The 13,037-nt window shown below is 46.3% G+C and overlaps 1 protein-coding gene across 1 annotated transcript in view; it reads right to left on the minus strand.

Annotated features, from left to right (window-relative positions):
• Positions 1–13,037, minus strand: part of SZT2 (seizure threshold 2 homolog (mouse)) — a 141,358-nt gene that overhangs the window by 122,034 nt on the left and 6,287 nt on the right. The window contains exons 2-12 of the mRNA XM_018561561.1: positions 11,057–11,182; positions 9,208–9,381; positions 7,570–7,740; positions 7,273–7,404; positions 5,152–5,290; positions 4,935–5,041; positions 4,644–4,854; positions 2,501–2,671; positions 1,917–2,142; positions 686–815; positions 35–177 (exon numbers count right to left, since the gene is read on the minus strand). Of these exons, the coding sequence (XP_018417063.1) occupies positions 35–177; positions 686–815; positions 1,917–2,142; positions 2,501–2,671; positions 4,644–4,854; positions 4,935–5,041; positions 5,152–5,290; positions 7,273–7,404; positions 7,570–7,740; positions 9,208–9,381; positions 11,057–11,182 (1,730 nt within the window). The remainder of the gene's footprint in view (positions 1–34; positions 178–685; positions 816–1,916; positions 2,143–2,500; positions 2,672–4,643; positions 4,855–4,934; positions 5,042–5,151; positions 5,291–7,272; positions 7,405–7,569; positions 7,741–9,207; positions 9,382–11,056; positions 11,183–13,037) is intronic.

The following is a 13,037-nucleotide window of genomic DNA, read 5'->3' on the forward strand; positions in this document are numbered from 1 at the left end:
TTCTTGGAGAAGAGCTCTACGTATCTTTACATACATGTCATGTTCCAAAAGTAGCACGATGCGGTGCACATGAAGCCACCGTTGCCACACATTGGCGTCCATTGACAGGATCGGTTTCCAGTAGGAGGCAAACTGAGAATGGCTGGAGTCCGAGTCACTGTGTTGCAGCGACAATACCTGCAGACAAAAGCACAAAATGGAGTTTACAGATGCCAGCTTAAAGTAAACCTGTCACAAGCCTGAACCACTCAAAACAACTGTATGATACAAATAGGCATAGGCAGGGTTTATGCTCATAGAAAACTGCATCTGAAAATGAGAATTAGATCTAGAGACAATAGCAGCGGAATTTATATGCAAATCTCTACTTTTCATGAAAAAGTTTAACTTGGCGCTGTCCTCTCCCACCTCCCCATCCCCCTCTATTGTCCCGTGAGACTGTGAAACGTAATAAGCGATAAGCAGGGTCAGATTGGGCTGCCAAGCTTGACAATCACAGAAAAGTGGAGATTTCCTAGTGACTTCAGTATATTGTCATATATCTCCACATATATTGATTAGATTGGCATGCAGGTTTACCGGAGGCAACCTCTGCTATTCTATACTTACAAAGTTTGAATCATTCACATTTGTGACAGGTTCACTTTATAACAAAGCTGCATTATGCCGGACACAAGATACTTACTGGAGTGGTGGATCCAGGAGGGATATAGAACAGAGGGACTCCATTCTTGGTGCTTTCAGGGATTTTAAAATGTTCCGGAACACTATCAAATGATTTCAAGTGCACCAACATCTGATCTGTCTGGCTGATGCTGGGGAGTAACAACAAACATCAGTTAAAGTTTATGTAAAGCCAAAAGTTTTGTTTAAGGAAAAAAACAAATGGTTAAAGTGACACTAAACTCAGGAGTCAAATCCTAAAATACATTCAAGTACCTTAAAGGAGAACTATGTGGTCAGTGCTTTTTCCCCATAGTTCTCCTTAGGGTAACGGGAGGACACAAACTAGCGTCCTCTCCGTCACCCTAAGCTCAGTATATAGGAGAGCTACAGCTCGCGGTATACTGAGACACCGCAGCTGGAACGGATCCCGACAATTATGTCTGGATCCGCCGAGCTGCGTGACTGACAGCTGGCTCTCCCTATCTAGAGGCAGAGCCAGCTGTACCCGCCCCCTCCCCCTCCCCCGTTTGTTGCACCAGTCAGCGCTGGAGGATAGGAGCGGGGAGGGGGGAATCCAGAGCCGTGACAGGATCGGGAGGGAGTGAACGGCGGTATGTGAGGATCGGACAGGGGAGGGGAGGAATATCTGCAGGGAGCCGTGAGTGACAGTCACGGCTCTCTGCACGGATAGATCAAGAAGTGAGCGAGCGATGGTATGTGTTCGCTCACTTCCTGATCAACTGGGCCGACATGTGACAGTTTCATTGTCACAGGTCGGCTCAGATTAGGAGGCTGAGTGAAAATCACTCGCCTCATAATTCTCCTTTAACTATGAACAACAATGTATCTTATTTGTGTATCACTCGGCTGTAGATCCTCCAATCATCTCTGAATTGGTGCCGACACTGTGCTTCCTTCTGGAGGGGGGCTACTTTTGTTCCCCATGGTCCCTGTGTGTGTTGTAAAGTAGTCACCGCTCCAAGCTCACTCCCGGGATGGACTACAATCTCATGTTTAGTTTACTCATTTGTATTGTGATTGTAGTCCATCCCAGGGGCGAGTTTGGAGCCACTCAGAGGGCAATCCACTGAGAATACAATGTAGTGTAAATACTGGCGTGGGGTCAGCAAATAGACCAATTGTGACTGGCGATGCATTAGGGGGAAATTCATGATCACAACAGGTCTTTTAAACCATCCAACAACATGTTCCAAAATAAGCTAACAACATGATACAATATGGCACTGTACCTCTGTAAGGTGTTCCAGAATCTCCGGATCACGCTGGTTCTGTACATGCTGGTGATGGGCTTCTTCAGTGTGCAGCTGATATCATGTAGTATGTCATAACTCCCTTCCATGACTACCTCTACCCTGGTGCTGCGCTTGGAGGGGTCCAGGGGCCATGGGGCCATTGCCAGGTACTCAACACGCATGTTGTGCTTCCAGAGTAGCACTAGTTTTACCTCCAGCATAGCTGTAGAAACAACATCAAGTGAATTATTCATGTAGAACTAGTATGAGGACCAACACTAAGGGGGGCTTTTACCAAAGCCATACCGTCCAGCCTCATTCAACCCAGAGGACATACTGTGAAGTGCAGGGTGTCATGGACCTGCCCCCGGAGAGGGTGTCACCACAGCGCCGTGCATTCACATACCATGATGTAGAGAGCAGCACTGACCTCATCACTGAGGGCCCCCCACAGCCAGAACATGAGGTAGTATAAAAAAAAAGTTGAGCATTAAACTGACTCAAGTCTCACAGATGATATATGCACAGAGCGAGTTACAATGGGTCCTGCAGAGACTGAACAACGGTCGTTGTGGAATCACCTTTAGTAATGCGAATCTCCCGAATGCTGTATCCTTCCCTGAGCCGCACAGAGACCACGCTGATAATGTCCGCATGCACTTCCTTCTCTGCGTGCTTTCTCCGACGCGTGGCGAGTGCTGGGTTACTGCTGGCTGATACCAGGTGTTCATTGAATAACTTGTGCTGTGATCCTGTGGAATAAAAAGTAGATAAATCAAGTGTATAAATTACACATTGGGGGGAATTTATCAAAATTGGAGCAGACAGAAACTGGAGCAGTTGCCCACGGCAACCAATCAGCATCTCTCTTCAGTTTGCCCAGTCCAGATTTGAAAATGAGAGATAGAAGCTGATTGGTTGCAGTGCAAATCTGCTACACAACGCTATGCCTGCTTTGGGACTTTGAAGCAAACAAAGCTCCATTCAAATAAAGGGCTGGGAGAAGAACCTGGTCACAAGACCTGTCAGAGCCATATGACTATTCCTCCTCCAAAAGCATAAGTTCCTCTGCAGCGGTAAGCAGAGAGAACTGCGAGGAGCGCCGCAAGCTCCACATCGCGGAGTGCAAATAAAATGCAAGCTGCGGTGTGGAGTAAACACTGCGATGTCCAGCCAATAGCGTCATCAATAAATAGGCCCCTTAATGTTGGCTTACATTAGCCTATCATGAAACACTTTATAATACTAGGCACAATCCAATTATAAGTTGAAGCTAAACTCTGGGCAGAAACTTTTCAGCATTTTTAAAAATTGTAATTTCTTCCCGTCCTCAATTGTGGTCTTCTTTTGCAACGTAATGCTCCCCGAAACCTGGCAAATGAGGACTCAATATCCTGTATACAAGACCAGTGGCTGCTGTGCCCTCTCCTTCCTCAGGCTATTAATCTTGCAACTTCTCCCATGTTATTTTGGGAACCCGGGCATCTCAGACTCCCAGTTTGTCCAGCCCAGCGTCACTGCCTAACTTGATTGACAGGCTGGAGACTCCTTATCTGTCCCGTCCACAATGAAGTCACACCTTGACTGACAGGCCAGGAGACTCCTTATCTGTCCCGTCCACCATGAAATCACACCTTGACTGACAGGCCAGGAGACTGCTGATCTGTCCCGTCCACCATGAAATCATACCTTGACTGACAGGCCAGGAGACTCCTGATCTGTCCTGTCCACCATGAAATCACACCTTGACTGACAGGCCAGGAGACTCCTGATCTGACACGTCCACCATGAAATCACACCTTGACTGACAGGCCCGAATACTCCTGATCTGTCCCATCCACCATGAAACCATACCTTGACTGACAGGCCAGGAGACTCCTGATCTGTCCCGTCCACCATGAAATCTGACAGGCCAGGAGACTCCTGATCTGTCCCGTCCACCATGAAATCTGACAGGCCAGGAGACTCCTGATCTGTCCTGTCCACTATGAAGTCACACCTTGACTGACAAGCCAGGAGACTCCTGATCTGACCCGTCCACCATGAAATCTGACAGGCCAGGAGACTCCTGATCTGTCCTGTCCACCATGAAGTCACACCTTGACTGACAGGCCAGGAGACTCCTGATCTGTCCCGTCCACCATGAAACCATACCTTGACTGACAGGCCAGGAGACTCCTGATCTGACCTGTCCACCATGAAGTCACACCTTGACTAACAGGCCAGGAGACTCCTGATCTGTCCTGTCCACCATGAAGTCACACCTTGACTAACAGGCCAGGAGACTCCTGATCTGTCCTGTCCACCATGAAGTTACACCTTGACTGACAAGCCAGGAGACTCCTGATCAATCAAGCCCACTCATACCTGCCGGAAACCCACCCGCACTAACAACAATAGAAAGCTACAATTCTCATTGAATGATGGGAATTGAAGTTTTTTCCATTGGTGCTGGAAGGTTGACACCTCCCTGATACCTCCTCCAGGTGCCCAGGTATTTCTGTTCTTTCTGTTTGCAAACTATAGCATCATTGATTTTTCTAAGGTACTTGATTTAAAAAAAAAGAAGAGTAATTAAAAAAAATTACATTTAAAATGTACATGGGGCCAGTAATTATTGTTATAGATTGAAAACAACTCCGGTGTTCAGCTTTAAACACGGCAGGTATTCCTCATAATGGTGCATAAATCTAAGGATCAGAATTATTTCAAAGAGTCTCTCACCACAGTAGTACTCTGGATTCAGCGCCTCGCCTGTGCGCATGAAAGAATACGGTAAGAACGCCTTGTGATAGACGTTCATGTCCGTCTGTCCGCTCTCCAGTTCGGGACAAGAGGAGAGGTAGGATCCTAAGGTCGCCATGCCGATGAACTTCATCAGCTCTACGTTCGGGACATAGCCAAAGCTGCAGTCATAGGAATATACCCCGCCAACCTGCAATGAGATTGGTGAAATTAGAACGTCATCTGTGGACCCCCGAGAAGCAAGAGCCACAGAAAAGCGATTCCATTTACCTGAACAAAGGAGCAAGCGATGGTGCCACTGCGCAGCTGGTTCAGCAACGTTTCGCACACTGCGATATCTGGGACGCTGGTGACGCCGTCTGTGATTACAATGATGCCTGCGCAATTCACAGGAAAACATAAATCTGGGTTTTTGGGGAAAACCATTTACATGTAAATTTTAAAGAAATGTTACAGAAAGTCCCCAAAGGGAACAGACTTGGCTCACCCGCGTTGGAGTTGGCCGGCAGCAGCTGTAAAGCCAGGATACCCTGCCGGATCATACTAACCAGCCCGATATCAGCCGTCACCATGGAAACACCCATCTTTTTGCCTGGCTGTTGGTTTGCATATTGAGGTAGGCAGTCCTGGCAAGACAAAACCATCTGGGCTCAGTTTATACATGCGCCCAATTTATTAACTGCTCAATCCAAAAAATGGTCATCATTCCCTATAACTTAAAGGAGAACTATGGGGTCAGTGTTTTCCCCCATAGTTCTCCTTAGGGCAACGGGAGGACACAAACTAGCGTCCTCCCGTTACCCTAAGCTCAGTATACCGCGAACTACAGCTTGCGGTATACTGAGACGCCGCAGGCGGAGCGGATCCCGACATCGACGTTGAGATCCGCCCAGCTGCGTGAGTGACAGCTGGCTCTGCCTATCTAAAGGCAGAGCCAGCTGTACCCGCCCCCTCCCCTGTTCGTTCCGCCAGTAAGCGCTGGCAGATCGGAGCGGGGAGAGGAGAATCCAGCCCCTCCCCTGTCATGGCAGAGAGCCGTGACAGGATCAAGAGGTGAGCGAGCGCCGGTATGTGTTCGCTCACCTCCCGATCTACTGAGCCGACCTGTGACAGTCTCCTTGTCACAGGTCGGCTAGAACTATGAGGTGAGTGGAAATCACTCATCTCATAGTTCTCCTTTAAAGTCTTAGCACCAAAGTCCTTGTTCTTTTGACTTACAGCTGAACTCTGACCTTCCCTTAGTCTCGCACAGCTGTGCAGGCTCCTCTCCTGGACTGAAAGTGCTTAAGTTGGCTATACACTGTTATATTTTTTTAATTCTGTGGGCTAAAAGAAAAAACATAACAGGTGTCCCCATCCATGCTAAATAGTGTGGATGGATGAATCTCCTGCTCACGGGAGTGCCACTGTCAGGCCTGGTGCAGACCTCCGCGATCAGGGATTGCACGGTCCTGCACAATGCAGGCAGCGATTGCCGCTCGGCCCCATTTATTTCAATAGGGTGACATCCGCGCGGCAATCGCAGAACAAACGTACATGCACCTTTTTTTTGCAATTCACAACGTGTGGCTGTTTAGAAAATATGTTACATAGTATTTGAGGTTGAATAAAGACACAGGTCCATCAAGTTCAACCTATTGCGTGTCTGTATGTGATTGTGCATGTGTGTGTGTTTGTGTGTGTACACAAGTCCCTGTGTGGTCTAGTTTTTAAAGGAGAACTATGAGGCGAGTGATTTTTCACTCACCTCATAGTTCTAGCCGACCTGTGATAATGAGACTGTAACAGGTCGGCTCAGTAGATCGGGAAGTGAGCGAACACATAACGGCGTTCGCTCACTTCTCGATCCTGTCACAGCTCTCTGCCGTGACAGGGGAGGGGCTGGATTCACCCCTCCCTGCTCCGATCCGCCAGCGCTGACTGGCGGAATGGACAGGGGAGGGGGCGGGTACAGCTGGCTCTGCCTCTAGATAGGCAGAGCCAGCTGTCACTCACACAGCCTCTAGATAGGCAGAGCCAGCTGTCAGTCACGCAGCTGGGCGGATCCAGGCATAATTGTCGGGATCCGCTTCAGCTGTGGCGTCTCAGTATATAGGGAGCTGTAGCTCACAGTGTACTGAGCTTAGGGTGACTGGAGGACGCTAGTTTGTGTCCTCCCGTTACCCTAAGCAGAACTATGGGGAAAAGCCTTAACCCCATAGTTCTCCTTTAAAAGTACCTGTACCCCTGTATGTTACGGTCTCTGAGAAAGGAATCTAAATGCTTTTCGAATGACTCAACACTCTCAGCTGATACCACTGCTTGTGGCAGTGAGTTCCAGACCCTAACCACTCTAACTGAAAAAAAGCCCCTACGCCCATTGTAGTTAAATCTTTTCTCCACCAGTTTTAGGTGGTGGCCTCTAGTCTGTGTTATGGATTACCTACTTGATCTGCCTCATTCTTAATTTGAAACCACTACACTTAGTCGGATCTCTCCTGGGACTTTTGTCCTCTTTTTTCCTCTCCTACTATTGTTTTTGGAGTTCTCTATCCTGCAAGTTACAACATGGTACAAGCTGCAAGCTCCCTTGACTAAATATTTCCCCTTGGTGTGGTTTTATGCCCACCTGAGTATGAGGTCGATACTGCTGCTGGAGCATCTCCGCAATCTTGTTCTCAAAGGCGCCCAGCTGCTGGTGGACGTGCTGGAGAAAGCCCGGCAGCTTCTGCTCCTCCAGGCGACAACCCTGGACCAGGACCTGCAGAAGGAACAGAGCAGCTAGAGCCTACTATACAGAAACTGCACACCTTCAGCTGCCGGGGAACTACAAGTCTCAGCAGTTTCACAACAGCTTGAGTGCGGCATTAAGAGATAATATCATGTTCGATGGGCACACGCTGGTGATGCAGTCCATAACTGTTACCTGATGACTCTGCAGACCGATGATAGAAGAATAGGCCTGAATTGTAACATAGATTTCTGGCTTGAAAACCACATTGGACCCGGGGATGAGGAATGGCCTAAGAAGGCCGAGCAGACAGCGTGACAGGGAATGGAATATCTCATCAAAGATGATTTCTTCTGTGGAGTCATCCTGTGGTTAAGAGGAAGAGACAGGTCATTAGGGAGGAGACTGAAAAGAAATCAAGGACACAGCATTGGGCTGAGCAGGAAACAATAAGACATTTTATTGATCTATTATTTACAAACATGTTGTTTGAAGGGCTCTCTACTTCTAAAGGGAAGCACTGTATTTAAGTATAACTAAACCCTCAATGTTTAATTAGCTTTATTAGTGGTGCAGGTTCTCCATGTTTTAGTTTTTTTTTTATTTAACTTGCTCACAATGTGCTATTTTGAACTCTAGGATGAAGTTAAAAAATAACCTATATCTGGAATATCGTCAATATACCTTGGTGCTCTCTATAAGCCTACATGCTTGCTTTTTCCTGAAGATTAAAGGAGAACTATGAGGTTGAGTGAAAATCACTCATCCTCATAGTTCAAGCCGACGCGTGACAATTAAACTGTCGTCTGCTCAATAGATCGGGAAGTGAGCGATCACATACCGTCGCTCGCTCACTTCTCGATCATCTCCCTGCAGAGAGTGGTGACTGTCAGTCACTACTCCACACAGGGATTACCCCCCACCGCTCCGATCCTCCAGCGCTGACTGGAGGAACTGACAGGGGAGACGGCGGGGTACAGCTGCCTCTGCCTCTAGATAGGCAGAGCCCGCTGTCACTCGCGCAGCTGGGTGGATCTCGACAGTAATGTTGGGATCTGTCCCGGCTGCGGCAGTCTCAGTATACCACGAGCTGTAGCTCGCGATATACTGAGCTTTGGGTCACGGGAGGACGCTAGTATATGTCTCCCGTGACCCTTGGAAAAACATTTACCCCATAGTTCTCTTTTAAGGATCTCATATTCTGAGGTTCACCTCAATTTACACCTCTCACAGAAACAACAACCCAACGCTAGTCCATGTAATATGAAGCTATCAGAGCTGCTGGCAGGAGAGGGTGCACATGATGCATAAATCACTCCGGATCTCCTGCAACCAGTGCAATGGAGAAAAGTATATTCCCTGACCTAACCTAATCCAATCCACCCTCTCCTGCATACTTACCTAAATCTGAAGGCCATGGCACTACTGTTTGTTTGCATCTAGTGCTGGAAGTCTTGACTGTCTCAGTTGCAGCTGCTCATTACAGGTCCATAGACATCCATGGGGCCATGCCAAGAGATGGCCAGGACAAAGCCCAATCAATGTCTATGGAGCTGTAATGAGCAGACATGACCAAGACACTCAAGAATTGTAGTGCTTGGTGTACAGAAACAGTGGAGCCGCCTATGATTGAGGTATGAATGCATCCGAGGAGAGAAAGGGGGAGTTTGGTTAGGTCAGGTAGGGAAGCTAAAAGTATAAAAGGCCTTTGTTTTAAAGTGCACCGTTTACAGTGGGAATGATGCAAGATAAAGAAGCATTTACAGATTTATTATTAAATAATACAGTTAATAAAACAGATGTACAAGAGATGGGCTATATTCATGACATTACCACAATTCCAGTAGAAGGACTGAGATCCAACTCGATGACAAATCGGTACTGACGTGCCAGAAAAGTCACCCATGTTGATGGCACAAGAAGGAAAGGACCAGGTCGGACAGGCTCATCGGGTTGCCATCCATGAGGTATAACGCTGACCACTTCTAGTTCATCGTCGTGTAAGCCCTAAGAAATGAAAACAATGGTAAAGCCTTATATTAGGTTGAACATTTTTAAACAAATCATGAAAATTTAGTGTTAATGTAATGCCAAAAGTATCTTCCAGCTTTTTCAAATTTACATATTTTATTGAAATAATCCCTGGTGATCCCACCATGAAGGTCCTTGTTGAGGACCTTTCTGTTACAGAGTGACAATGCTCTGTTCCTGTCTCCCAATTGCTCTTCTGCCCCGTCACACTATCCAATGGGCTTCTGCCTGTGCGATGCTTATTTAGCCAGCAAGGCCCACTGCTATCACCATTAGAAAGCTTGCCCTAACCCACATGTAGCAACTACTGGACCACAGGCAGGGTTGTAAATACACATTGTTCAGAGGGGAGATAGAGAGATACAAAGTAACATTGTTTATAAACATTGATCAGAGGGCGAGAGAGATACAAAGTAACATTGTTTATAAACACTGATCAGAGGGAGATAGAGAGATACAAAGTAACATTGTTTATAAACATTGATCAGAGGGAGATAGAGAGATACAAAGTAACATTGTTTATAAACATTGATCAGAGGGAGATAGAGAGATACAAAGTAACGTTGTTCTCTATTTTTTTTTAAACATTTATATTAACATTTTTTTTCAGTGTCAATGTCACTAGAAAAAGAAAAAAAAAAAAAAGATACAAAGTAACATTGTTTATAAACATTGATCAGAGGGAGATAGAGAGATACAAAGTAACATTGTTTATAAACATTGATCAGAGGGAGATAGAGAGATACAAAGTAACGTTGTTCTCTATTTTTTTTTAAACATTTATATTAACATTTTTTTTCAGTGTCAATGTCACTAGAAAAAAAAAAAAAAAAAAAAGAACCATGTATTACTTTGTTATGCTAACAGAGAAGTAAAGTCAAATATTTTCCTTGATATTACTTCTCTTTTGGGTCACAGCAGTATATACTAATGTACTCAAGTGATCCAAAGTCAGCATCTAGCGGGCTACTTCCCTACATCTGCTGATAGAACAGAGCTGAACTGCAGCGGGGAAGAATCCTGATAATATTACTGGGATCCACCCGGCTGCCTGACTGAAAGCTGGTTGTGCCTCTCTAGATCCAACTGTGCCTGCCCCCTGTGGAATCCCTATGGGGAGTGGTGATTGATAGTTACCACTATCTGCAGGGAGAAGGTGTGAGCTCTTGGTATAAAGAGCAGGTGTTCTATCGAGAGCTCCAACTCATCGAAATCTCTAACTACCTCACTGTCGGGTACTTGCAAGTTGGAGATTTCGACCAGACGGCTTTAGACTGCAAAACACAAAGACTGGCGGAGCTTCTGTGCGGCTGCATTTTAACAATATTCAGCAGGTGGCAAACTCGACGAGTATTCTGAAAACGCTATGCGCGCATGCGCATCGCAACTGTACAGAGATTCAGTCTTTTTGAGCACCGGAAGAGGGGTAGTTCGAGATTTCGATGAGTTGCAGCTTTCGATAGAACACCGGCATGTAACAGCTGCAGTGTCCCAGGCCGACTCCAAGTATTGGGAAGAGTATATTTTACTCTCCCAATACTTCTCCTTTAAGTAAAAATAAAATTGCTCTGCTCCATAGGGTGTGTACAGCGGTGAGAGCTGAACTAGTTACCAATGGGGGAGGGAAAAAAAAATGATAGTGGGTACATACCAGCTCTGATTCGGGAACGGATGAGATGGATTGATAGAGGTTTGACAGGAACCAAGCCAGGCGAACGTTGCGGGAGATCCGATAATCCTTCTTCATGAGCAGGAACACCTGCCCGGCTTCTTCCACCTGAACAATTAAAACATTTGATTAAACGTCTAAATGAATATTAGATTTCTGTTCAGTACTGGCCCATAAAACACCAGACAATATTTCATCACTTAACAGCACCGTTAGAATGACCTGGGAATGATTTCCTCAATGATGAACACTGCTCTCTATAGTATAAATTTACCTAATAGACATAGCTGTGATCAACTGACCGATTCCAAACTGAAGTGCAAATCGATTCCATTACAGCGAGACGCACGGCAGGGAGACCGTTATGTCATCACTGAGCGGTGAAATACAAATTAATAATAATAAATTATTGATGAAGGATTACAAGTTCTCATTTATCCATGTGCTGATATAATAGTAGTTGGTACGACTGAACTCCAGTCTTGCCCAGTTGTACCGGCTCCTCTCCTGGACTGGAATGGCTTCCTCTGATATCACTGGCCCCGCCCCTTTCATTCATTGGTTTCAGTTCTTGCCATCATGGAGGTGTTCGATCAAAGTTTGTGACTGCGTTAGAATGTGTGACCCAGTCACGTGGTCACACATTTTAACGTAATCCCGCCCAGTTTTTCGACAGTGGAATATGTGACCGCCAATAAGTCAATAATTTCAACGCATTCTCACCCGTTCCAGGGCAGACCGGCATCGCGGCTTGTATGTGCAGGAGAAGCGATCTACCCTGGAACAGCTGATCGGTCCTGAAATGTGAATTTGTGACTTCAATCTCACATTCCACAAAGTCGAACAGAAGTGACATTTCAAGACCGGTCAGCTGTTCCAAGGCAGAACGGTTCTCCTGCACATTCGATCCGCGATGACGATCTGCCCTGGAACAGGTGAGAAAGCGTTGGAATTCTAGACCTATTGGCGGTCACATATTCCACCGCCGAAAAAGTGGACGGTGTTACGTTGAAATGAGTGACCACGTGGCGGGTCACGCATTCCAACAGAGTCACAAACTTTGATAGAACAGAGGCTCACCATCACATGTGGGCAGTACCTAGGGTTGTCTGTATGCAAATCCAACCTGCCTAGGAATGCCCACTCCTCCAGACTGACACCCACCCAGCAAAGCATTTTGATATTTGCATTACTCCTCTTGACACTGGATACACTTGGTATCTTAGTACTTAATATTAGATACATTTTGCTACACTTTTAAATTGGATACATTAGATACACTTTAACATTAACTCGTGTATTTATATTTTTGCTTGGGATGAATATAACCCATTTATTATCACTTCACAATGATAATCTCACAGGTTACAGTTCCCCTTCGGGACTTTTTCACTCTTTTAAGACAGTTATGGTGAATCTCCCCCTCGGGCAGGGCAGATACTCATGTAAGGGGCCCGGGCAGCCTAGGGGGCCCGCCCGGGTCCCTTACATGACTATCGGCCGACAGTGAAGGGCGAGGAGGCGGGCTAGCAGCACATGGCCCCAGCATTGCAGCTCCAGTGGCTTTGAGACAAGCTAGGGCCCCATCAGCGACGCTGCTCGTCTGATGTCGGACTGACCGGAAGTGACGTCACTCCTGGCCGGTCCGGCGGCAGACGAGGCCATGTGTGCAGGTAAGAGGAGCTAGGAAGGAAGGAAGGAAAGGAGGGAGGGGTGCAGCCCTGAAGCAATAAAAACCTGACAAGGGTTCTAATCCCTTTCCACTCCATCCAAAACTTTAAAAAAAAAGACTTTATTAGAAAGCAAATTTCAGACATTCCTATTCAATCTATTCGCTGTAAGGTCAGACTGCTTATAAACATGGCTCACGATATACGTTACAATATTATAACAACATGTGCAAAAAAATACTGAAACGAAGAAATGGGAAAAGTGAATGTGAAGAATGTAAAGAATGTGGAAG

This window comes from Nanorana parkeri, unplaced genomic scaffold (assembly GCF_000935625.1).
Source record: "Nanorana parkeri isolate BGI_ZX_2015 unplaced genomic scaffold, ASM93562v1 scaffold530, whole genome shotgun sequence".
NCBI lineage: Eukaryota > Metazoa > Chordata > Amphibia > Anura > Dicroglossidae > Nanorana > Nanorana parkeri.